General features: G+C 45.7%; 1 protein-coding gene across 5 annotated transcripts; it reads left to right on the top strand.

The window, feature by feature from the left end:
* The first annotated feature begins 14,810 nt into the window (after positions 1-14,810).
* On the top strand, positions 14,811-26,303 carry LOC106612067 (MORC family CW-type zinc finger protein 3). 5 transcript variants are annotated; one of them, XM_014212887.2, is made up of 16 exons: positions 14,811-15,095; positions 15,226-15,298; positions 17,706-17,838; positions 18,269-18,489; positions 18,766-18,913; positions 19,339-19,501; positions 19,784-19,912; positions 20,147-20,266; positions 20,576-20,679; positions 20,800-20,937; positions 21,160-21,276; positions 21,649-21,726; positions 23,494-23,811; positions 24,452-24,974; positions 25,193-25,362; positions 25,485-26,303. In XM_014212887.2, exons 1-16 carry the CDS (start codon positions 15,057-15,059, stop codon positions 25,642-25,644), a joined length of 2,634 nt encoding a protein of 877 aa, XP_014068362.2. In that variant the 5' UTR covers positions 14,811-15,056; the 3' UTR covers positions 25,645-26,303. The 5 variants fall into 5 exon arrangements, with proteins under 5 accessions (XP_014068362.2, XP_014068361.2, XP_014068360.2 ...); XM_014212886.2 differs by having other exon boundaries at positions 24,449-24,974; XM_014212885.2 differs by having other exon boundaries at positions 23,494-23,856.
* The last annotated feature ends 151 nt before the right edge of the window (positions 26,304-26,454 follow it).

Below are 26,454 nucleotides of genomic sequence, written 5' to 3'. Positions count from 1 at the left end.
ATTAATATTAATTTATATATATTTCCATTAAATCCCATATATTCCTGTTAATTCCAATATATTCCCGTTAATTCCAATGGAAAGTTTCCACCTCTGAATATTCCCCATTATGTGCAACCCTAGTCTTCACCTGACTGAAGTTCGGCGTCGTAAACGACAGCATGTATGGCGTAGTGTGGGCGAGCAGATTGCTAATGTCAACGTTGTGAACAGAGTGCCCCATGGTGGTGGTGGGGTTATGGTATGGGCAGGCAGAAGCTACTGAGAACAAACACAATTCCATTTAATCAATGCCAACTTGAATGCCAAAGATACTGTGACGAGATACTGAGGTCCATTGTCGTGCCATTCATCCGCCACCGTCACCTCATGTTTCAGCATGATAATGCACGGCCCCGTGTCACAAGGATCTGTACACAATTCCTGGAACCTGAAAATGTCCCAGTTCTTCCATGGCCTGCATACTCACCAGACATGTCACCCATAGAGCATGTTTGGGATGCTTTGGATTGACTTCTGGACAGCGTTTTCCAGTTCCAGTCAATATCCAGCAACTTCGCACATCCATGGAGTAGTTACATGCACACAATAACATCTGAAATCAGGCTACCTGTTGGCACTTTGATAAATGCAGAAAATTGCCAATCATAGCAGCGAACATGTTATTTTTGGGAAGCATATTTGATTCTGAGTTCGAACATATAACGTTTGTATGTGAAAACTAATAATACTATGAATACATTCAGTTGTTCCAAACTCACTTCACTTGCACTAAAGAGGGAGGCTCGCTCAGCTGTTGCTAGCTAGCACATGTGTAGATCAAGTTCACTGCTGGAACACCGATTATGGTGTTTACATATTCTAATCATTCAAAATATTGAGAAAACCAGCTGTTTTAATCAATCAATCAATCAAATCAATCAAATTAATTTTTATATAGCCCTTCGTACATCAGCTGATATCTCAAAGTGCTGTACAGAAACCCAGCCTAAAACCCCAAACAGCAAGCAAAGCATGTGAAAGAAGCACGGTGGCTAGGAAAAACTCCCTAGGAAAAACTCCCTAGAAAGGCCAAAAACCTAGGAAGAAACCTAGAGAGGAACCAGGCTATGAGGGGTGGCCAGTCCTCTTCTGGCTGTGCAGGGTGGATATTATAACAGAACATGGTCAAGATGTTAAAATGTTAAAATGTTCATAAATGACCAGCATGGTCAAATAATAATAATCATAGTAGTTGTCGAGGGTGCAACAAGCACGTCCGGTGAACAGGTCAGGGTTCCATAGCCGCAGGCAGAACAGTTGAAACTGGAGCAGCAGCACGGCCAGGTGGACTGGGGACAGCAAGGAGTCATCATACCAGGTAGTCCTGAGGCATGGTCCTAGGGCTCAGGTCCTCCGAGAGAAAGACAGAAAGAGAGAAAGAGAGAATTAGAGAGAGCATATTTAAATTCACACAGGACACCGGATAAGACAAGAGAAATACTCCAGATGTAACAGACTGACCCTAGCCCCCCGACACATAAACTACTGCAGCATAAATACTGGAGGCTGAGACAGGAGGGATCAGAAGACACTGTGGCCCCATCCAATGATACCCCCGGACAGGGCCAAACAGGCAGGATATAACCCCATCCACTTTGCCAAAGCACAGCCCCCACACCACTAGAGGGATGTCTCCAACCACCAACTTACCGTCCTAAGACAAGGCCGAGTATAGCCCACAACGATCTCCGCCATGGCACAACCCAAGGGGGGCGCCAACCCAGACAGGAAGACCACGTCAGTGACTCAACCCACTCAAGTGACGCACCCCTCCCATGGACGGCATGGAAGAACACCAGTAAGCCAGTGACTCAGCCCCTGTAAAAGGGTTAGAGGCAGAGAATCCCAGTGGAAAGAGGGGAACCGGCAAGGCAGAGACAGCAAGGGCGGTTCGTTGCTCCAGCCTTTCCATTCACCTTCACACTCCTGGGCCAGACTATACTTAATCATAGGACCTACTGAAGAGATAAGTCTTCAGTAAAGACTTAAAGGTTGAGACTGAGTCTGCGTCTCTCACATTGGTAGGCAGACCATTCCATAAAAATGGAGCTCTATAGGAGAAAGCCCTACCTCCAGCCGTTTGCTTAGAAATTCTAGGGACAATTAGGAGGCCTGCGTCTTGTGACCGTAGCGTACGTGTAGGTATGTATGGCAGGACCAAATCGGAAAGATAGGTATATGCTTACTAGTAGCATATGCTTACTTCTTGGGCACAGGGACTATGGTGGTCTACTTGAAGTATGTTGGTATTACAGACTCAATCAGGGACATGTTGAAAATGTCAGTGAAGAGACCTGCCAGTTGGTCAGCACATGCCCGGAGCACATGTCCTGGTAATCTGTCTAGCCCAGCGGCTTTGTGAATGTTGACCTGTTTAAAGGTCTTACTCACGTCGGCTACGGAAAGTGTAATTACACAGTCGTCCAGATCAGCTGATGCTCTCATGCATGCCTCAGTGTTGCTTGTCTCGAAGCGAGCATAGAAGTGATTTAGCTCGTGTCTAAATCACTTACCTTTACATTTACATTACATTTAAGTCATTTAGCAGACGCTCTTATCCAGAGCGACTTACAAATTGGTGGATTCACCTTATGATATCCAGTGGAACAACCACTTTACAATAGTGCATCTAAATCTTAGAAGGATTACTTTATCCTATCCTAGGTATTCCTTAAAGAGGTGGGGTTTCAGGTGTCTCCGGAAGGTAGAGATTGACTCCGCTGTCCTGGCGTCGTGGGGGAGCTTGTTCCACCATTGGGGTGCCAGAGCAGCGAACAGTTTTGACTGGGCTGAGCGGGAACTGTGCTTCCTCAGAGGTAGGGAGGCGAGCAGGCCAGAGGTGGATGAACGCAGTGCCCTTGTTTGGGTGTAGGGCCTGATCAGAGCCTGAAGGTATGGAGGTGCCGTTCCCCTCACAGCTCCGTAGGCAAGCACCATGGTCTTGTAGTGGATGCGAGCTTCAACAGGAAGTCAGTGGAGAGAGCGGGGAAGCGGGGTGACGTGAGAGAACTTGGGAAGGTTGAACACCAGATGGGCTGCGGCGTTCTGGATGAGTTGTAGGGGTTTAATGGCACAGGCAGGGAGCCCAGCCAACAGCGAGTTGCAGTAATCCAGACGGGAGATGACAAGTGCCTGGATTAGGACCTGCGCCGCTTCCTGTGTGAGGCAGGGTCGTACTCTGCGAATGTTGTAGAGCATGAACCTACAGGATTGGCTCACTGCCTCGATGTTAGTAGAGAACGACAGGGTGTTGTCCAGGGTCACGCCAAGGTTCTTAGCACTCTGGGAGGAGGACACAATGGAGTTGTCAACCGTGATGGCGAGATCATGGAACGGGCAGTCCTTCCCCGGGAGGAAGAGCAGCTCCGTCTTGCCGAGGTTCAGCTTGAGGTGGTGATCCGTCATCCACACTGATATGTCTGCCAGACATGCAGAGATGCGATTCGCCACCTGGTTATCAGAAGGGGGAAAGGAGAAGATTAATTGTGTGTCGTCTGCATAGCAATGATAGGAGAGACCATGTGAGGATATGACAGAGCCAAGTGACTTGGTGTATAGCGAGAATAGGAGAGGGCCTAGAACAGAGCCCTGGGGGACACCAGTGGTGAGAGCACGTGGTGGGGAGACAGATTCTCGCCACGCCACCTGGTAGGAGCGACCTGTCAGGTAGGACGCAATCCAAGCGTGGGCCGCGCCGGAGATGCCCAACTCGGAGAGGGTGGAGAGGAGGATCTGATGGTTCACCGTATCAAAGGCAGCAGATAGGTCTAGGAGGATGAGAGCAGAGGAGAGAGAGTTATCTTTAGCAGTGCGGAGAGCCTCCGTGACACAGAGAAGAGCAGTCTCAGTTGAATGACCAGCCTTGAAACCTGACTGATTTGGATCGAGAAGGTCATTCTGAGAGAGATAGCAGGAGAGCTGGCCAAGGACGGCACGTTCAAGAGTTTTGGAGAGAAAAGAAAGAAGGCATACTGGTCTGTAGTTGTTGACATCGGAGGGATCGAGTGTAGGTTTTTTCAGAAGGGGTGCAACTCTCGCTCTCTTGAAGACGGAAGGGACGTAGCCAGCGGTCAAGGATGAGTTGATGAGCGAGGTGAGGTAAGGGAGAAGGTCTCCGGAAATGGTCTGGAGAAGAGAGAAGGGGATAGGGTCAAGCGGGCAGGTTGTTGGGCGGCCGGCCGTCACAAGACGCGAGATTTCATCTGGAGAGAGAGGGGAGAAAGAGGTCAAAGCACAGGGTAGGGCAGTGTGAGCAGGACCAGCGGTGTCGTTTGACTTAGCAAACGAGGATCGGATGTCGTCAACCTTCTTTTCAAAATGGTTGACGAAGTCATCCGCAGAGAGGGGGGGGGGGGGGAGGATTCAGGAGGGAGGAGAAGGTGGCAAAGAGCTTCCTAGGGTTAGAGGCAGATGCTTGGAATTTAGAGTGGTAGAAAGTGGCTTTAGCAGCAGAGACAGAAGAGGAAAATGTAGAGAGGAGGGTGTGAAAGGACGCCAGGTCCGCAGGAAGGCGAGTTTTCCTCCATTTCCGCTCGGCTGCCCGGAGCCCTGTTCTGTGAGCTCGCAATGAGTCGTCGAGCCACGGAGCAGGAGGGGAGGACCGAGCCGGCCTGGAGGATAGGGGACATAGAGAATCAAAGGATGCAGAAAGGGAGGAGAGGAGGGTTGAGGAGGCAGAATCAGGGGATAGGTTGGAGAAGGTTTGAGCAGAGGGAAGAGATGATAGGATGGAAGAGGAGAGAGTAGCGGGAGAGAGAGAGCGAAGGTTGGGACGGCGCAATACCATCCGAGTAGGGGCAGAGTGAGAAGTGTTGGATGAGAGCGAGAGGGAAAAGGATACAAGGTAGTGGTCGGAGACTTGGAGGGGAGTTGCAATGAGATTAGTGGACGAACAGCATCTAGTAAAGATGAGGTCAAGTGTATTGCCTGCCTTGTGAGTAGGGGGGGAAGGTGAGAGGGTGAGGTCAAAAGAGGAGAGGAGTGGAAAGAAGGAGGCAGAGAGGAATGAGTCAAAGGTAGACGTGGGGAGGTTAAAGTCACCCAGAACTGTGAGAGGTGAGCCATCCTCAGGAAAGGAACTTATCAAGACGTCAAGCTCATTGATGAACTCTCCAAGGGAACCTGGAGGGCGATAAATGATAAGGACGTTAAGCTTGAAAGGGCTGGTAACTGTGACAGCATGGAATTCAAATGAGGAGATAGACAGATGGGTCAGGGGAGAAAGAGAGAATGTCCACTTGGGAGAGATGAGGATTCCAGTGCCACCACCCCGCTGGCCAGATGCTCTCGGGGTATGCAAGAACACGTGGGCAGACGAGGAGAGAGCAGTAGGAGTAGCAGTGTTATCTGTGGTAATCCATGTTTCCGTCAGTGCCAAGAAGTCGAGGTGCTGGAGGGTAGCATAGGCTGAGATGAACTCTGCTTTGTTGGCCGCAGACCGGCAGTTCCAGAGGCTGCCGGAGACCTGGAACTCCACGTGGGTCGTGCGCGCTGGGACCACCAGGTTAGAGTGGCAGCGGCCACGCGGTGTGAAGCGTTTGTGTGGCCTGTGCAGAGGGGAGAGAACAGGGATAGACAGACACATAGTTGACAGGCTACAGAAGAGGCTACGCTAATGCAAAGGAGATTGGAATGACAAGTGGACTACACTTCTCGAATGTTCAGAAAGTTAAGCTTACGTTGCAAACATTTTATTGACTAAAATTACGAAGATGATACAGTACTGCTGGCTGGTGAAGTAGGCTAGCTAGCAGTGGCTGCGTTGTTGACTTTGTTTGAACGTGTAGCTGGCTAGGTAAACTATTTTCGTCGCGGGGGACGAAAATAGCTGGCTAGCTAACCTCGATAATTACTCCAAACTACACAATTATCAAACTATGACAAAGTCAACTAACACTGCACTAGTCAAATCGTTCCATTGTAATGTATTCGTTTCTACAGTGCTGCTAGTCAGTAAAGGTTGGCTAGCTAGCAGTGGGTTTGATGATGACTAGGTGTGTTGACTAAGTCTGGAGTCTGGACAACGGCGTCGCGTCGCGGCTGGCTAGCTAACCTCGATAATTACTCTAAACTACACAATTATCTTAGATACAAAGACAGCAAAGACAGCTATGTAGCTAGCTAGCACTACACTAATCAAGTCGTTCCGTTGTAATGTAATAGTTTCTACAGTGCTGCTAGTCGGTAGAAGTTGGCTAGTTGGCTAGCTAGCAGTGTTGACTAAGTTAGGAGGACGAAAACAGCTGGCTGGCTAGCTAACCTCGATAATTACTCTAAACTACACAATTATCTTTGATACAAAGACGGCTATGTAGCTAGCTAAGAAAAAATTGCTCAGATCAAACAAATCAAACCGTTGTAATGTAATGAAATGTAATATTACCTGTGGAGCGAAGCGAAGTGCGACTACCTTCTCCAAACCCGGAAGTACATTGAAGATCTTTGAAGATCTTCCTCTGTCTGCAATCCCAAGGGCCCCAGCTACATCACAAATGGTTGTTTTGTTCGATAAAGTCCTTCTTAATATCCCAAAAAAGTAAGTTAAGTTGGCGCGCTTGATTCAGTAATCCACCTGTTTCCCTCGTTCAAAATGCATACAAAGGAATCCCAAAAGTTACCAATAAACTTCGTCCAAACAAGTCAAACAGTGTTTCTAATCAATCCTCATGTACCCTTATATGTAAATAAACAATACAATTTAAGACGGAGAATAGTATGTTCATTACCAGAGATAAATAATGAAATGTGCGCCCTCATCCACGCGCGCCACAATACTACAGTCAAAATGGGAGCCACCTGGAAAAACTACAAATTCTAGCTCATTTTTCAAAAAACAAGCCTGAAACGCTTTCCAAAGACTGTTTACATCTAGTGGAAGCCCTAGGAACTGCAATCTGGGAGGTATTCCTTTGATTTTCCCAGATGGATTCTCCTCGGGTTTTTGCCTGCCATATCAGTTCTGTTATACTCACAGACATTATTTTAACTGTTTTAGAAACTTTAGAGTGTTTTCTATCCAATACTACCAATTATATGCATATCCTAGCTTCTGGGCCTGAGTAACAGGCAGTTTACTTTGGGCACCTCAGTCATCCAAACCTCCGAATACTGCCCCCTAGCCTTAAGAAGTTTTAATGAAGTCGTAAGATGTCTAGCTTGTAATTTGTTAGCTATGCAAACAAGCTAGCAAGAAGTTGCATAGCAACAGCATCAACTTCCGGGCAGACTGGTGAAGTGCTAGTACACTCAACTGAAAGGATACCATTCGTTTACAGTATACTAAAATGGACTAATAGTATATACTATGTAGTATATACACTCATTGCGTATGTAGTGTACATTATGTTAGTATGGGTATTCGAACACAGCTTCTGACTGGTTTTCTGATCCACACCCCTACCTTTCTTTAAGGTACAGTATCTGTGACCAATAGATGTATCTGTATTCCCAGGCATGTGAAATGTATAGATTTGGGCCTAATTAATTTATTTCAATTGACTGATTTCCTTATATGAACTGTAACACAGTAAAATCTTTGAAATTGTTGCATTTTGCGTTTATGTTTTTGTTCAGTGTACATACTACTCTGAGGAATGTGGTAAAGGCTTTAGAAACTGTAAGCCCTAAGTACAAACTCTACAGTACTACGACTGCTGGGGGTATGACTGGGATGTGACCAAGAATAAATGGAATGTCAACACGTGTATGCACATTTTACCAACTCCTTTTGGCATCCCAATAAACAATCTATCAGTCAATATTCTCTATTCAAGTTTTATCTTTTTATTTGACCAAACCCCAAATTCATAACACAACACTAAAGTTAATTAAAACCCTGTCCACAGGTACATAACACACAATGATAACCTACATACAACAGCCTGCTGCTCAGCTTAGACAGCATACAGTGTGGGGCAGGAGACATCTCTATCACCTATCTCCAGTGGTTTCTGCTTCTGTCAGAGAGAGAGAGAGACTGCTGCTGCAGATATGAGACTCTAGTCTACTGTACATACAACTGCAACAACATTGTAGACAAGCATACAGAGCACGGGCTACTAGCTTTGGATTCAGGTCCATTTCAGAACAGCAGACATTCCTGGTGAATCACAGATAATCACATCTTTGTCAGTGGGATAAAGGTGGTATGTACAGGTCTAGGACACTCCCTCCCCATCCCATGGTCAGCCCCTGTCCCAGTTCCTATACCATCCCCATCCCATGGTCAGCCCCTGTCCCAGTTCCTATACCATCCCCATCCCATGGTCAGCCCCTGTCCCAGTTCCTATACCATCCCCTGGTTCACCCCCTGTCCCAGTTCCTATACCATCCCCATCCCATGGTCAGCCCCTGTCCCAGTTCCTATACCATCCCCTGGTTCACCCCCTGTCCCAGTTCCTATACCATCCCCATCCCATGGTCAGCCCCTGTCCCAGTTCCTATACCATCCCCATCCCCTGATTCAGCCCCTGTCCCAGTTCCTATACCATCCCCATCCCCTGGTTCAGCCCCTGTCCCAGTTCCTATACCATCCCCATCCCATGGTTCAGCCCCTGTCCCAGTTCCTATACCATCCCCATCCCATGGTCAGCCCCTGTCCCAGTTCCTATACCATCCCCATCTCATGGTCAGCCCCTGTCCCAGTTCCTATACCATCCCCATCTCCTGGTTCAGCCCCTGTCCCAGTTCCTATACCATCCCCATCCCCTGGTTCAGCCCCTGTCCCAGTTCCTATACCATCCACATCCCCTGATTCAGCCCCTGTCCCAGTTCCTATACCATCCCCATCCCATGGTTCAGCCCCTGTCCCAGTTCCTATACCATCCCCATCCCCTGGTTCAGCCCCTGTCCCAGTTCCTATACCATCCCCATACCCTGGTTCAGCCCGTCCCAGTTCCTATACCATCCCCATCCTCTGGTTCCATCCCTGTCCCAGTTCCTATACCATCCCCATCCCCTGGTTCAGCCCCTGTCCCAGTTCTTATACCATCCCCATCCCCTGGTTCAGCCCCTGTCCCAGTGCTTATACCATCCCCATCCCCTGGTTCAGCCCCTGTCCCAGTTCCTATACCATCCCCATCCCCTGGTCTTTTTCCAGCCTCTGGTTCGGCTCCTGTTCCCCAGGGGACAGGGGTTGAGCTCTTCCTCCAGCTGCCATAGGGAGTCCTCCAGATCAGGACTGATCCGCTGCACCACCATGTCATTGGCCATCCATGTCAGTTGCACTGGGAAACCACAGGGGAGACAAGAGGGACATGGCTGTCAGAGTCAGACAGTAGTGGGCCATACAGAGTATGATTTAAAACACATGGCAGAATTTGTATTGAATTACACACACCCATTAACTTTTCTAAATGCAATAAAAAAAGGGTGGGTAGTAAATGAAATATGACAGTAGAGAGTTAGGAATTGGCAAAGTAAAAAGACAGTGTCAGCAATTTTTTCTAAGAATAACACTAGCTACATCATACAGATGCTTAATAATGCTACCTACCATACCTGATATATTTTCCACGTCTTCAATCATTCTCTCGAAATCCTTGTTAAACTCCATCATCTCTTCGCCACAGTCCTCTTGATGGTCGCAGGATGAAAGAGAACCGGCCATCTACAAACCCCCATATATTTTCATCAAGATTCGAATCACTAACATTAGCTAGTTAATTTGCTAGTTAACATTAATGGTTCCAACCAACACTGTAAATTATTAATGAACGTACCTAACTGATTGTGATAAATACGAGACGGTAAATAAGCATAAGGTATGGACGTGGATGAACTGGTTTATACATTTTCAAACGTTTTATTTTTGTGACTTTTGATTGACAGGTTCACGTAGCTAGCTGGCTGGCTAACCGCTGCTAAAATGTATCCAAACAAATGAAACAGTCTGTGAGCTTGTCGTATAAGCTTGGTTTAAATAACACAATTTAGAGTACCTTAATAAAATAAGCACCTTCTTATTTATGAATATTTAAAAGTCAAGGAAATAATACTTAGGATCCTCTAGCTAGCAATCTCTTCCTTTCATCTTGGTAAATTGTTTGTTAGCAGAAAGTGCACGCATACTGAGGAACACATTTGTGGCTCAGAGAAATTAGTAATTGAAGTTGATTGCATTATTAACCGTAAAGTAGTGTGAAAGTATCAGGTTTTGACCACTAGATGCCCCTGTTCTGGCTCGTTTTTAACTTAGGTTAGAAAACCAATCAATTTGGCTCATTATGAAAATAAATTGTGTGGTCATCATCACAATTCATGCCAGTCCTCCATGAAAGCAACTCAGTTTCTCCATCTCCTAGCAACCTAATAGTTCAACCCAACTCTCCTTGAATAGTCCAACAAGTGGCCGCTCTCTGAGAGGGCTATCCCAATGGTATAATTCTCATGTGAAGACTTTTCCTACAAGCCCAAAACATTGATGGAGAAATGGGCTAGGGACTAAAATGTTGTGAGAACCCTAATAGAACCCAATGCCCTTACCATTGCAAAACACTATACAGTGTGTGTTTGGGACTTTTACCATTAAAGACCATTATAGACCATAGCATGGCCTCCCGAGTGGTGCAGCGGTCTAAGGCACTGCATCTCAGTGCTAGAAGCATCACTACAGACACCCTGGTTTGAATCCAGGTTGTATCACAACCGGCTGTGATTGAGAGTCCCATAGGGTGGTGCACAATTGGCCCAGCATTGTTGGACTTTGGGCGGTGTAGGCCATCATTGTACATAAGAATTTGTTCTTAACTGACTTGCCTAGTTAAATATAAAACATTGAAACCATTAGAACTGCTGTATCCTAAAGCTGCCAACATACCAGGTTGGGTTTGCTCCTAGCAGAACTCGGCTAGGCGAAGTAAATGTCTGTGCCTCGCATAATCCCTTATAAGATAAATAAATACATCTTTAATTAATGCCAAGGTGGTCTTAGTCGCGCAATTTTACATCTAACTAAGATGTTTGGTGCACTATTTCTCAAGTGAAAAAAAGGTGCATGAAATCTAGTCGTCTCTTGTTGAGCGACAACAAACACTTCATTAAAGAATCCCATCCATAGTTCCCACTACTACTATGAGTAGTACTATTGACCAATCAGCAACTAAGGGTAGTAGACTTCGTGTACCGAACTTCAACTGCGGGAAAAAAACCTTACAAACACCAAAACAAACAAAAATGTCACAAAAATGTCATCATAATATATGAGCAAACTGTTTTGACTGGGAAGCATGCGTGGTTTGCTTGTTCACCAAGAATGATCCAACAGCAACTAATCCAGACCTTTTTTGAAGGGAATACATTTCACACGGGGGGGTTCTTGGACACAGATGAAGCATAAAAGAAGTACAAACTGAATTGCTTTCATGGAGGACTTATTTTCATCATGTGCCAAATCTATTGGTTTTCTACCTAAAGTTGCAAAGGAAATGTTGTGATCTATTTAATAAACACAAGAGACCAGGACAACGTTTTCCCAAAAGCATAATCTTAAAGGCTAAATTCATCATTAGAACCATGGGATCGTGTGGTTATAAGATGAACTTAGCCTTAAAATGCTATTGGGAAACCGGGCCCAGCAAAATGGATAGAAGACTGTGGCGGTATAGCAAGAACAGTGACATCTAGTGGTCAAAACGTGGTACTTTCACACTACTTCATGGTAAATTACGGAAGTGATTTCAATTACTTATTTCTTTGAACAGGGGGAAAAAAACAGTACCAGATTCACAGAGAATACATTATATAGTATGGAGAAGCTATATTCCAAGCCGCAGCTTCATAATACTTGTCAAACATAGAGAACTCATACTGTGTATTGGTTGTTGGGGTTGGATTGGCATGGGGCGTAGGGGGTCCGTGGGTGGCTTTTTACCATTTTGGGGGGATTCTTCATACTCATTTGTAGGAAGAAGTTTGGTCCAAATTGGACATTAAAACTATATTTATTTGATATTACCTGAACCCTATAAATTAAAATGACCAATTTGGGAGCAATAAAATAGCTTAATTTCCCCCGAGATCAAAATAGATTTCAACTAAATCATTTTTCAGGAATGCCAATCTTACCTGTTTCTAACTACAGAAACAATTTAAGAACAATCTGAGATGGTGGGTGTCATGGCTTGCTGAAATGACATGGAATGACTCATATATGTGTAGCAGTTCTGCTTCCATCCCTCTCCTCACCGCTACCTGGGCTCGAACCATGGACCCTCTGCACACATCAACAACTGCCTCCCACGAAGCATAGTTATCCATCGCTCCACAAAAGCCGTGGCCATTACAGAGCAAGAAATAACTACTTCAAGGTTTCAGAACGAGTGACGTCACCGATTGAAACGCTATTAGTGCGCACCCGACTAACCATTTCACACCGGTTACATATGCAATTGCCCAATGTTTTAACGTCTGTCAAACAGTTATTCCATTAAATGTGAGGTATTTTGGCCTTACTGCTATTATTTTCAGTGTTCGCTTTATCCAGAAACCCTGCTTTTTCAGGGACTCCCTGAAACTTATCTGAGGCCCCTGGGGGTCCTATGGGGGTTCCGAAAATCACTGGACTAGAGGAAGTTGTTTGTATGGCTGAATAGTGCAACATTCTGTGGTCTGTTTCAATACCCAGGAGATAAGCCTGTAAGGTCAAGGTGAAGGTTCAATGTACACTGGACTAGAACACACAGTCCTGTTTTTGCTTTTTCAAACAGGCAGAGAAATAAGCTACTTCTGTGCTCACTGGGGCTATTGTGGCGTTTCCTTTACTACACTATGAGTTTTAGACCATAGCAGCACTTCCTACTTTGGCACTCTGTCGATAGAAGTTGTTGTTCTGCGAAATGGCAGCCACTAAAGGCTTCTCTGAACTTTGAAACCACAGGTTCACCAACTTGCAACTGGTGGGGAGTTGAATCCAAAACAATCGATTCCTCGACTCCTTGCCGTCGACTCCAATTTCTGTGTGTCGAAGTAGGACGATATTTTCTACACGCAGCGGACCGAAGACCAAACACACACTAACGTTTTTCATAGCGAAGAGAAAGAGCAGGCGAGGGAGAGAGTGGATCAGGGCAGGCAAACAGTCGGCTATATCTTTGGTAATCTGCCTCACCAAAAGTCTAAAATACAGCACTGCGATAGCCTATACATATTTGATTACCGATGCAGTTCTAACTGTATGCCTGGTGGCCAACATGCCTGACTGTACCCCTCCCCTATCTCTTCCTCTCTCGCTAGCTCGCTCTTTCTTTGCTGTGAAATACATGACAGTTTGTGTTCTCGGAAGTAGCCTACGAAAACTAGTTTCCTCCGTTGCAAAAATACCGAATCTTAGGAGTCGAGAAGCTTGACACAGAAATGGGAGAGACTAGCTGGTGATGTCCTAGGCAGTGGCGGTTCTAACTTGTCTGGCTCCCTGGGCGAACCCCCCTTCAGCGCCCCCCGCCAACAATAACAAAAAATCCCCATTCTGCACTAACTGTAATTTTTATTCAGACATTTGGAACAACACAAATAAATAATCATAACATTTAAAAATATATACAAAAATAAGACTCATAAATATAAAAAAGTAGCAAAGACAAATATAAACAACTTTGTGTTGGCACTCGAGCATCAATACATTTACCCATCCCCCAACACCGTCAACCAAGAGTCAAGACTAAACCAATTCACTTAGGTGGTGTGCAGACTGGTTTTATCTTATTCTTAACGATTTCGCACGAACCAGAAAAAAATGCAACGATATGTCTGTGAAACTATATATTCACAGTATTGTGAATGAATTGTGGTTTATTTGGTAGCATTTCGTAGTGTGACTCATTTGACTAATTGCAGTAGTACTGTACAAAATTAGAGGTGCACTATTTGATAGATTCCCCTGCTCACCCTTCCTCGGGATCTCAAGCAGCAGCTCAAATCAGCAGGATGGGAGGTGTCGTTATTAGGAAGGATGTCTACCATGGATAGCTAAAATAATTATTATGATCACACTTCATCAATTTAAATATTATGGGGACACCTATACATTTGGCAGTCCAGCACGAGTTATTAGTGTAGCATATTATTGTCTAGACATGACATTGAAATATCTTCACGCCTAGAATACAAATCTCCAGCCTTCCGTCATAAGAGTCAATTGCATTTGAAAAACAAAGAATTACAGGGGGACGGTTTGGAAAAACGAATCCTGTGTGAATCGTCCTCAGAAATACCCACATGCCTGAATAATAATTGCATAACCAACGTCTCTAGTAATACACGTCCGAATAGGGCTATGACATGGACAATAACAGGTTTATCAATTTAGAGTGCGCCCCATAATTCCATGGGATCCGTCATGGCTGCACACAGCATAAACATGACATAAAAATTATAGTTCCTACACATCACTTTCTATATGCAAACCAAATAGGTGTTTATAGGTTAAGTTGATAAGCAAATGGGCAGCATCATGTTCATGTTAGTCCTCTAGAACGCAGATGTAGTCTTCCTAGTATGACTGAAACAATGAGGTGGTGTGTACGTGTGTGCGCATCCGTTTCAGCGTGTTTGGGAGTCTTCGACTCCAACCACGGAAGTCGGAGTCGTGCACCACTAGGGGTTAGCAGTGTGGTTACAGTTAGCGTTTGTTTAACATAATAAATAAATTGTAGAAATGGGCGGGGTTTGTGACTGTGGTGTATAAACTAGTGACGACAGATGCCGCGTTTAAGTACTAGTCGGAACTAGGAAACTCTGAAATGTCGGACTTGCTAACTGGGAGTTTAAGTACTAGTCGGAACTAGGAAACTCTGAAATGTCGGACTCGCTAACTGGTCGATCGCGTCACGTGTATAACTAGGCTACAACCAGTTAGCAAGTCGGACATTTCAGAGTTTCCTAGTTTCGACTAAGGCGTGAACGCAGCAAGACAGACCTGTGCGCACGGCCTGTTGCTACTCACTACGTAGACAGAGTTTAAACTCTACTGTCTTTGACGTAGGTGTCGTTTGCGTGCCAGTGGTTTTCACTGTAAAAACATGGCGAGGTTTAGCGAGCATGGGATTCGCCTCAGTTCCGTATGTAATTTTCAAATAAGTTATTTGTTGTGTGTTGTAAGCTATTTCGTTTGTAATTTGCATTCGTTCTTATATGCTAGATATGTTGTTGATGTTTTGTTTTTATTATAAAGATTTTTTTTTTTTGCAGATGAGTCCGTCCTTCCTGAACAGTAATTCAACAAGTCATACGTGGCCTTTCAGCGCAGTTGCAGAACTAATAGGTAACAACAGTCAACTTTCATTTTGATATTCTTTGTTTTCATTTCCCCTTCCGCTGGAGGCAGGAAAGTTGCAAATGTTTGTGCCTAAACATTTACTGGTGGCATGGCTTCCGCATAGTAAAATACAATAGACGCCTTGTCTGTGTGTGTGTTGCCCGCTCTTCATCGACAGTCTACCATCCACCTGTTCTTTTTTCATCGCAATATGTGTCACATGTGACAGTATAAGTTATACTTTAGTTATAACATGTTAGTATAATCAAATGAAGTTCCATAATTTACAAAGGAGAAAAGGTTATGCCTACAGTAACTGCATTATGACGTCGCTTGCCAGGCATGCACAACATATTTTTCTCGCACTAGTAAGGTTTTTTAGGTGGAATTTAGTTCCTCATTCATATCAACGCACTAACACTACTTGCGATGCGCGTAAAATATGTTTTATATTCATGTTCGTTGTTTATTCTCATCTAAAATCGGTATTTATGTTTCAAGTTGTCAGAGTTGAGAAGCCTCCGCTCTGTGCATGCATAGGCACTGGAAGTAAGGGTGCTGATCGAGAGTCCTTCAGCACCCCCTGAAAAATCAGAATAAAAGAAAAATATACATACTTTTTATTATTATTTTAAAGTAGTGCACTGGGCCTTTAATAGTCCTGTATTAGAGGACAATCTGCAGCTCGGGCAAACCCCGCAACAAAAAAACATTGCAGCACCCCCACCCCCAAACTACTTCCCGCAGCTATGTGTGCATGATTATTGGTTGGAATAGACCAGTTGGTTGGTGCCTTGTGCATTGTCTGTTGGTCACCTTCAAATTTGTGAAAGCCTGCGATTTGCATACTTGGAATAACCCCGAGTGTGGTACACACTGTAGACTTGCATTTGGTTAAGATACACAGTGCTTGACTTGGGCAGGAACTCACCTTAGCTGAGTACCAGCACCCTAAATGTTCTACAGCTTGAGCTCCTGTTTCTCTTACAGAATATTAACTCAAAGTATTGTGGAGCTCCTGCACCTAAATATAAACAGTACCTGCACCCAACATGAGTACCAGCACCTATTTTAGTCCAAGTCAAGCACTGAAGATACATACTGGGCGCGTTCAAGCAGATCACTTTTGTCAAGGTGGTGACCTTACAAAGTGTGTTGCATTATGGGGATAAAAATTGTTTGACTTGCGCCTACGTGACAACTGCATGAACTTTACAAAAACCATGTGATCAAAGGTCATGAAGTTTTAACTCTAGTCGACTGCAAATTTCTGAAGTTGCTATTCACCAACTTCATCCTGCAGCCATCACTGCATTGTGGGAGGCTGTCAACCAATCATTAGGGTGTTTTTGTTTGACCCACGTGAACATGACCAAAGATGCGACTAAAACAGAAACCATCTTTGCTGCAGTTCATGTATAATTGAATGTGATATTTGAGGCTCTCTTTCACCAATTGATAGTACAATGTACACACCTATATTTACAACTTGTGACTGTGTGATATGGGGGTTGGAGACATGTTTATTTTGACATTAAAAAGACACTTTTATAAACAATGGCAACACTGCCATGTTGCACTGAGCCTTCCTGTTGGAAAACCACATTAATATCCGGCTTTCGGCTGTTGCAGATGCACCTCCCCCGACTTCACTCCTGGACTCAAACAAGACCATTGTTTTGTAACTTTGTTTAAAGGCCCAATGCAGACATTTTATATCAATATCAAATCCTTTCTGGGTAACAGTACCTTACTGTAGTAGATTTCCATTCAAATGGGCAAAATAGCTTTTTAGAAAAAAACTATTTCTCAAGCAAGAATTTTGCTAGGACTGTGTGGTAGTGAAAACTGAAAACTAGCTGTTATTGGCAGAGGTTTGGTGCACAATTTGTTATTGGTCTATTAACGAATTTACCGCATGGTGATGTCACCATGGAAAGCCTAAACTCCAGCCCATGCAAACCTGCTGATTAGAAGGTCCTGTGTAGATTTTATTTTCAACCAGAAACTATCAGGAAATAACACTGATCAAGTTTTTAAACACTTTTACAGTGTTAGTTTTCTCAACTGTTGTACAATATGATATAAAACACAGGACATAGTTTGGAAACCTGGGGCAATTTCTCAATGGAGCAGACATTTGGTCTGAAAAAACATCTGTTCAAACCAGTCCAGTTAATCTCACGTGTGCTAGTTTGTCACAAGAGACCACTTTTACATTATGCAGGATAAGTTGGTCAACTGATTTTAATAATTACAGTGCACCCGCTGTCTAGACAGGGTTACTACGAAGCGCTGTGTGACTTTTTCAACTTGTTCTACAATAGTCTTTACAACCATTTTTCATGTAAAAAGGGCTTTATAGATTAATTGAATGATTAATTGATTGATTGACTGACTTTGTGCTGTGTAGATAATGCGTCAGACCCAGGCGTGACAGCCAGGCAGATCTGGATAGATGTGGTGGAGGAACAGCAACAGCTCTGTCTGGCCTTCACTGACAACGGCAGTGGCATGACCCCCAACAAACTGCACAAGATGCTCAGGTGCGAAACACACGCTTACGTACGTTTGGCTACACACACTGCTGTTTGATCATCCGTGTTGCAGCCTCTACACACACACACACACACACACACTGCTATGTGAAAGGTTATACTGTAATTACCCATACATAAACAACTGAGTTGAGTTACTAACATTTTGTCTTTGTTCCACACCCTTCTTTTTTCTCACTTATGCGGACATGCCCTCTCTCTCTCTCTCACGTAAACACATGTGAATACACACACAATCGCTCTCTTTCTCCCCCTCATTCTCACATACACACAAACACACATCCTACACACAAACACACATCCTACACACAAACTATCTCTGCACACAAATACAAACCCACTTCTCTCACTTCCACACCAGTACAGACACATGTCTCCAACTAACGCTGCAATCTCACCCCACTCTTTCTCTGTTCAGTTTTGGTTTCACAGAGAAAGGTTCTGGTAAGGGCAGCCACCAGGCCATCGGTGTCTATGGAAACGGCTTTAAGTCTGGCTCCATGCGTCTGGGTCGTGACGCTCTGATCTTCACTAAGAACGGAGGCTGTCTGACCGTCGGCATGCTGTCTCAGAGCTACCTACAGGCTATAAAGGCACAGGCTGTCATCGTCCCCATAGTGCCCTTCAACCAACAGACCAATATCCTTACACAGAGAGAGATAGGACCCAATGCAGTATCATTGATGCTTTGGAAATGTTTCCTAAGTGTTTGTCATGCCAATAAAGCAATTGAATTTGAGAGAGGGGAAGACAGACAGAGGGGAAGACAGACAGAGGGGAAGACAGACAGAGAGGAAGACAGACAGAGAGGAAGACTGACAGAGAGGAAGACAAGAGTACATGCATGTGTGTGTTCGAAGGATTGATTGAAAAACTGTATGTGTGTCCTGGTTGCTCTCCTTAACCATGTCTTACAGGTGCTGGTAGTGACTGAGGACTCTGAGGCCAGTCTGAATGCCATCCTGACCCACTCTCTGATCCACACCCAGAAGGAGCTGCTACAGCAGTTTGACTCCATCCTCTCCAAGAAGGGCACCAAGATCCTCATCTGGAACATACGCAGGTCAGGAAACACACCCACGTAACCGATGTGAGATGGCTAGCTAGTTAGCGGTGCGCGCTATTAGTGTTTCCATCGGTGACGTCTCTCGCTCTGAGACCTCAAAATAGAAGTTTCCTTTGCTCTGCAAGGGCTGCGGCTTTTGTGGTGCGACAGCTAATGGATGCTTTGAGGGTGACTGTTGTCGATGTGTTCAAAGGGTCCCTGATTCGAGCCCAGGTTGGGGCAAGGAGAGGGACGGAAGCAAAGCTGTTACACACAAACACATTCTGCTTATTTGTTAGTAATGACACAGTATTGGGTATCATCTCTGAAAGCAGAAAGGATCAGTGGCCCATTAATGATTCATTACAGTTAAGTGGGATATTTTATCATTCTATGAAGAATGAAGCTGACACAAGTAATGAGTTCTACAATATCACGTACAGGAACAAAGATGGTAAGCCGGAGCTGGATTTCGAGACAGATGAGTTTGACATCCGGATGCCAGAGATCCACTCAGAGGAGACCAAGACTAGAGGAAGGAAGAAGAGCTTCCCTGGACCGCAGAGGACTGACCACACCATCCCAGAGATGGACTACTCCCTGAGAGTGAGTGATAAAAAAGATGAGTGATGATGTGTTACAATGAGAGTGAGTGTTGAGTGAGTGATGAGAGACAGGTCAGGGTGGTTAAGAGAAAGTTCACTGTAAACGTTTCAGTCACCTTGGAACTCTATTCAACAACTGTATTCACCAGAGGATTGTGACCTTGAATGCAGCATAGCCAAACAGAGTGATAAAGGATGGTGAGAAGGTCTTATGGCTTGAATAGGATTCTGAACAGGAAGTCCCCTCCTCTATAAAGTCTCATTCATTCACATTCTGTCACAGGCCTACCTCAGCATCTTGTACCTGAAGCCTCGGACTCAGATCATCCTGCGACAGAAGAAGGTTCAGACCAAGCTGGTCGCCAAGAGCCTGTCGCAGATTGAGAACGACGTTTATAAACCCCAATTCAATGTATCCTTCTGTAGAACTAGAATTTAGTTTGTCCATTCATTTCTATCCAAAAACCATTCTTGCGTTTATCAAAGTCTTCTGTAAGTAATAGAACTTAACCTTAACATACCTTAACCTAACTTAACTTACATAGCGACGATGCAAAGTACTGTGGTCACTTGTACAGGCTTCAGTCTCGTAGAGGCTTCAGTCTGTGCCCAGAAAACTTAACTTAACCTTAACCATTTCTATCAGAAAGACAGAGTTAAGGTCACCTTTGGGTTCAACCGTAAGAACAAAGACCACTATGGCATCATGATGTACCATAAGAACCGCCTCATCAAGTCCTATGAGAAGGTTGGCTACCAGATCAAGGTACATATTAATTAAAGACTGTAATGTTGAGTTTATCTGTCAACAGCTGGGGCCACAAACAAGATATATGATATGAGACATTGTGTGAGGTTTTGGTGTAATAGTTATACTGTAGACAATAATGTGCTCTCTTCTCTCTCTCCTCTCTCCCTTTAAATCACTCTCTCCTCCATCTCTATTCCCTTCTCTCTCCCGCTAAATCTCCCATCTCTCACTCCTTCTATATTTACTTCACTCTCTTCCCACCTCTCCCTCTACTTCTCCTTTACCTCTATATCTCTCTCTTCTCCCCCCTCCCCCCTGTTTCAGTCGTCAGGTCAGAGGGCAGGGGTTGGGGTTATTGGAGTCATTGAGTGCAACTTCCTGAAGCCGGCTCACAACAAGCAAGACTTTGAATACACCAAAGAGTACAGGTACAACACACATAAATGAATCAGTATTATCATGAACCAGATGAGCAGATGATCAGATTGACATGCTATTTATAGTTCTGGATGTGAACATCCTCTCTGTATTTGTGTGGTTTGAAACAGGCTGACCCTGTCGTCCTTGGGGCTGAAGCTCAATGACTACTGGAATGAGATGATGGAGAAAAAGGCGAGAGAACGTGAGTTCCTGGCAGCGGAGAAGAAGAATGAGGAGGAAGATGAGGAGGAGGAGGAAGAGGAGGAGTGAGTTTTTATGTTTGTTTAGTTAGATTTATTTTGGATGATTGTTGCTACAGTGTCAAATATTACCGTAACATCACAGTGCAAGTACAGGGCTAACATGGATGGCTTGTGGTTAAGAAACAGGAAATGAAAAGTGTGTGTTTTGTTTAACTTGTGTGCCAGCAACAAAATATGCCTGGTGTATGTGTGCGTGTGTATGCGTGTGTTTGTACATGTGTGTAGGAGTCCAGTGTGGCTGCAGTGTGAGGACTGTCTGAGGTGGAGGCGTGTCCCAGAAGGCCACTACAGCTCCACCCCTGAACACTGGAACTGCAGCCAGAACCCCAACACTATGCTCAGGTACCAGAGAGAGACAGAGAGAGGGCTCTATTTTAACAAACCTAACCTGGCGTTAGGGCTGGAAAATGTCAGTGCGCTTGTTTTACATGACGCCTTAGCGCCGCCTTAATGCCAGACAAAAATAGAGCCCAGAGAGAGAGTAAGAGAGAGAGCAAGAGAGAAGACAGCAAGTGTGCATGCGTTCAAGCTTTCAGGAGTGTATTTGCATGTTAGGTGGTCTTTGTTCTCATCAACTGTACTTAATCATCTGACTTGTGATGTGTATTTCAGGACTTTCTCATCTGACCTGTGGTGTGTATTTCAGGACTTTCTCATCTGACCTGTGGTGTGTATTTCAGGACTTCCTGATCTGACCTGTGGTGTGTATTTCAGGAGCTGCTCTTTGCCAGAAGAAGCAGAGGAGAGTGAAGAAGAGTTAACGCCAAGCTACCAGAAGAAGACCTACAAGAAGTAAATATACCACCACCTACCCCTACTCTCTCCTCCACCCTACTCTCTCTCCCTCTCTAATCCACCCTACTCTCACCTCCACCCTACTCTCACTCCCTCTCTAATCCACCCTACTCTCACTCCCTCTCTCCTCCACCCTACTCTCACTCCCTCTCTAATCCACCCTACTCTCACCTCCACCCTACTCTCACTCCCTCTAATCCACCCTACTCTCACCTCCACCCTACTCTCACTCCCTCTCTCCTCCACCCTACTCTCACTCCCTCTCTAATCCACCCTACTCTCACCTCCACCCTACTCTCACTCCCTCTCTAATCCACCCTACTCTCTCCTCCACCCTACTCTCTCCTCCACCCTACTCTCTCTCCCTCTCTAATCCACCCTACTCTCACTCCCTCTCTCCTCCACCCTACTCTCACTCCCTCTCTAATCCACCCTACTCTCACCTCCACCCTACTCTCACTCCCTCTCTAATCCACCCTACTCTCACCTCCACCCTACTCTCACTCCCTCTCTCCTCCACCCTACTCTCACTCCCTCTCTAATCCACCCTACTCTCACCTCCACCCCACTCTCACTCCCTCTCTCCTCCACCCTACTCTCACCTCCACCCCACTCTCACTCCCTCTCTCCTCCACCCTACTCTCACCTCCACCCCACTCTGACTCCCTCTCTCCTCCACCCTACTCTCTCCTCCACCCCACTCTCACTCCCTTTCTCCTCCACCCTACTCTCACTCCCTTTCTCCTCCACCCTGCTCTCACCTCCACCCTACTCTCACTCACTCTCTCCTCCACCCTACTCTCTCCTCCACCCTACTCTCACTCCCTCTCTCCTCCACCCTACTCTCTCCTCCACCCTACTCTCACTCCCTCTCTCCTCCACCCTACTCTCTCCTCCACTCTACTCTCACCTACTCTCTCCTCCACCCTACTCTCTCCTCCTCCCTACTCTCTCCTCCACCCTACTCTCACTCCCTCTCTCCTCCACCCTACTCTCACTCCCTACTCTCTCCTCCACTCTACTCTCACCTACTCTCTCCTCCACCCTACTCTCTCCTCCTCCCTACTCTCTCCTCCACCCTACTCCTACTCCCTCTCTCCTCCACCCTACTCTTACTCCCTCTCTCCTCCACCCTACTCTCTCCTCCTCCCTACTCTCTCCTCCTCCCTACTCTCTCCTCCACTCTACTCTCACCACTCTACTCTCACCTACTCTCTCCTCCACCCTACTCTCACTCCCTCTCTCCTCCACCCTACTCTCTCCTCTACTCTACTCTCACCTACTCTCTCCACCACCCTACTCTCACTCCCTCTCTCCTCCACCCTACTTTCTCCTCCACCCTACTCTCTCCTCCACCCTACTCTCACCTCCACCCTACTCTGCTCTTCATGTATTAAAATCTGTACTGGCACTTTGTTTGATGTGTGTGTGTGTGTGTGTGTGTGTGTGTGTGTGTGTGTGTGTGTGTGTGTGTGTGTGTGTGTGTGTGTGTGTGTGTGTGTGTGTGTGTGTGTGTGTGTGTGTATGCAATGCCATGTATTTGCACTCTCTGTGTGCATGTGTCAGTTTGTGGTTTGCCGCCTGTGAGTTTTACGTTGTTATTCTCAGTAAAAGCCACAGTGTCAGAGCAAACCCGACTTCCTCCTTCAGTTGAATATTTTCTTCATATTTATACTTTAGGCCTACTCTACTATGCTTATCTATACTGTACTGAGCCATCTCGGTTGTTCCATTCACTGCTGTTTCCATTCTGTGTCTAAAAAGGGAACAAGGCCTGGTCAGAAAACGAGGCCGTCCGCGGAAGCACCATGTCCTCCCCCAAGGCCTGTCTGAGCCGGTCCTCCTCCGCCCTCTACCCCGTGAAGCCCCCCTCCCTCTGTCTGAGCCGGTCCTCCTCCGCCCTCTACCCCGTGAAGCCCCCCTCCCTCTGTCTGAGCCGGTCCTCCTCCGCCCTCTACCCCGTGAAGCCCCCCTCCCTCTGCTCACAGAGGAGACTGAGAACAGCGAGCTGAATAAGACAGTGGCTCCACTGGTGGCCACTTTAGAGGATGACGAGGACAACATGGCACAGTCCAAGTCTGGGTCAGACACATGCGCACCCACACGCGCATGCAAACGCTCATACAGGTAACTGCCAAAATAAAGGAAACACCAACATAAAGCGTCTTAATAGGGCGTTGGACCTCCACGAGCCAGAACAGCTTCAATGCACCGTGGCATAGATTCTACAAGTGTCTGTAACTCTAGTGGAGGGATGCAACACCATTGTTCTACGAGAAATTACCTTTATTTGGTGTTTTGTTGGTGTTGGAAAACGCTGTTTCAGGCATCGTTCCAGAATCTTCCATAATTTGGGTTGAGATCTGGTGACTGAGACACACACACACACCCTTTAAACTCGCTATGCTCCTTTGAGACCCCTCTTTCAAAGTCACTGCGATCTCTTCTAGCCATGATAGCCAAAATAATGGGCAACTGGGCATTTTTATACACCCTACGCATGATGCTATTGCTTAATTAATTCAGGAACCACACCTGTGTGGAAGTATCTGCTTTCAATATATTTTGTGTCCCTCATTTACTCAAGTGTTTCCTTTATTTTGGCAGTTACCTATACATATACACTCACGCTTACTCGAACACACACACTTACACACACACACACAAATGCACATATAGATAGATAGATACACACACTCAGTCTCTCTCTCTGTCTCAGCAGAAACAAGCGGAAGTCAATATGGCCGCCCAGGGACATGGAAAAGAGATCACAACCATGGGCGGGGCCACACCCGTTTGCTGACGAGATCCAAGATGTGCAACAACCTGGGAAAGACGGCAACGAACCACATCCACTGACTGGGCAGACAGAGAAGACCAAGGGGGAAAAGGCACCACTCGGGGCCAGCAGAGGAGGCCTTTCCCAGCCCAGCTCCAGCCTTGCCTGGCCTCCCTCCCTCACCTCAGCCCAGACGGTAGTGGTGTCCCCCCTGAGTCGTCCGGAGGGCCCCTGGCCCCGGGCTCTGACCCTGGAGGGGGCTGGTTCAGAAAGGGGAGCCCTGGTCCAGAGACTGGCTGGACTGGAGAAGGAGGCTCAGAGGCTGAGGAGGATACTGGGTTCCAACGCACCCCCAGCAACGCAGGACACTGTGGTGATGACAGAGGCTGCCTCTGGGGATAAGGCATCTGGTGGGGCGGAGGCGGAGACAACGGTGGCCATGGTAACCAAACAGGACCAAAAGGAGGTCAGTAGGGTTAACTGTGAATTTAGTAAAGGTCTGAATGTTTTTCAAGATTAGTGAAATCAAAAGACCTACTATCCCCATTAGGATACATGAAGAACATTATAAAATGGTAAGTTCCAAGCCTTCTTATTAGTTAAAACTGGTATTCTAGCTGTCAATTCTTCTGAATTTAAACTTTTATAGAGAAATGTATCCCATTACCTCTTTTCTCACTACAGTGTGAGAGCTCAGCGTCCCCTGGCATACCAGTGGTTCCAGGGCTGGCTGTGGAGGGCGTCCAGCCCCAGAGAGAGCAGCCTGAGCTGGGCAGGCTGAGGAGGGAGAAGGCTGACCCCCAGAGCAGGCTGAGACAGACTGACAGCCCAGTGACCAGGGACCAGAGCTCCCGGTATGTTTACCCACACAGAGACAGAAACACACCCACAGACAGAAATACACACACACCCTATAATCCATCGGTTCTTTAGATTTGTATTCTCTCTATAACTTTCTACTCTCTGTATTTCCCAGCATTGTGCAGGAGAACCTCCACAAAATCCGAGGGAACGTGGTGGCTCTGCTGTCAGCCATCCTGCCCCACCTGGACCTGCAGGGCATCAGCCTGGATACGCCAGACGTAGACAGCATCCTGCAGCAGATCATAGACGCCAACTCACTGTCTCCGCTCTAGAACCCACTCTCAGTGCTCTAGAACCCACTCTCAGCACTCTAGAACTCACTCTCACCACTAGTACTTATGCTCACCACTCTACTGTAGGTAACATATTGTTTATTTTTCATACCAACCTGGAACCCCTATGGCTCTGGTTCAATGTCCACAACACATTATCCACACACTGACTCACATTGTAATGGCTGACCATCTTAATAGCCCGACTGACTGTCACATTGTAAATACTTTATCCCCAATTGACCCTGCCTAAGTTCAGATGCGTTATACTGTACTCGTTGAGTGTGAGATGTTGTTGAAAAGTTCTAATACTGTACTCAGATCAGCTTGCTATGCTGTATGTTTTACCTTCACCATATGTAAAGGATCCACATAAGTAACCAGCAGTCTCTGCTTCATTTATCATCATGTGTTATTACTTGTCAATCAGAGACCCTGGCTTGTGTGAGAGAAGCTGAGAAGCCTATAACTTTTTGCTTTTCATCATTGCTACTGTTTTTAATATGTTTGTTAATTATTTTGTCATTTTAATATATGAAAATGTGCCTTGAAAAATTCAAAATCCTGTAAGGGCTGGACTTAAACAACCCTGTCATTACAATGTTTTATAGTTTTACCGTTTGTTTGCTTGCATATCTTTTTAAAGAAAATCAACCAGGTATCATGATTTTGTGGTCTTTTGTCTGACTTGAGTGTAACAGGCAACATCTTTGTTCTAAACACCCTACCCCTCGTCTTGTCTGAAGCATGTTGTTATGTGTGTTTGAGTTCAACCAATGAGAAGTAGCTAACAAAAGTTTCTCAAATTCA

Source organism: Salmo salar, chromosome ssa09 (assembly GCF_905237065.1).
Source record: "Salmo salar chromosome ssa09, Ssal_v3.1, whole genome shotgun sequence".
Classification (NCBI taxonomy): domain Eukaryota; kingdom Metazoa; phylum Chordata; class Actinopteri; order Salmoniformes; family Salmonidae; genus Salmo; species Salmo salar.
The sequence above is the reverse complement of the archived record's forward strand: the minus strand, read 5'-3'. Positions and strand labels throughout refer to the sequence as shown.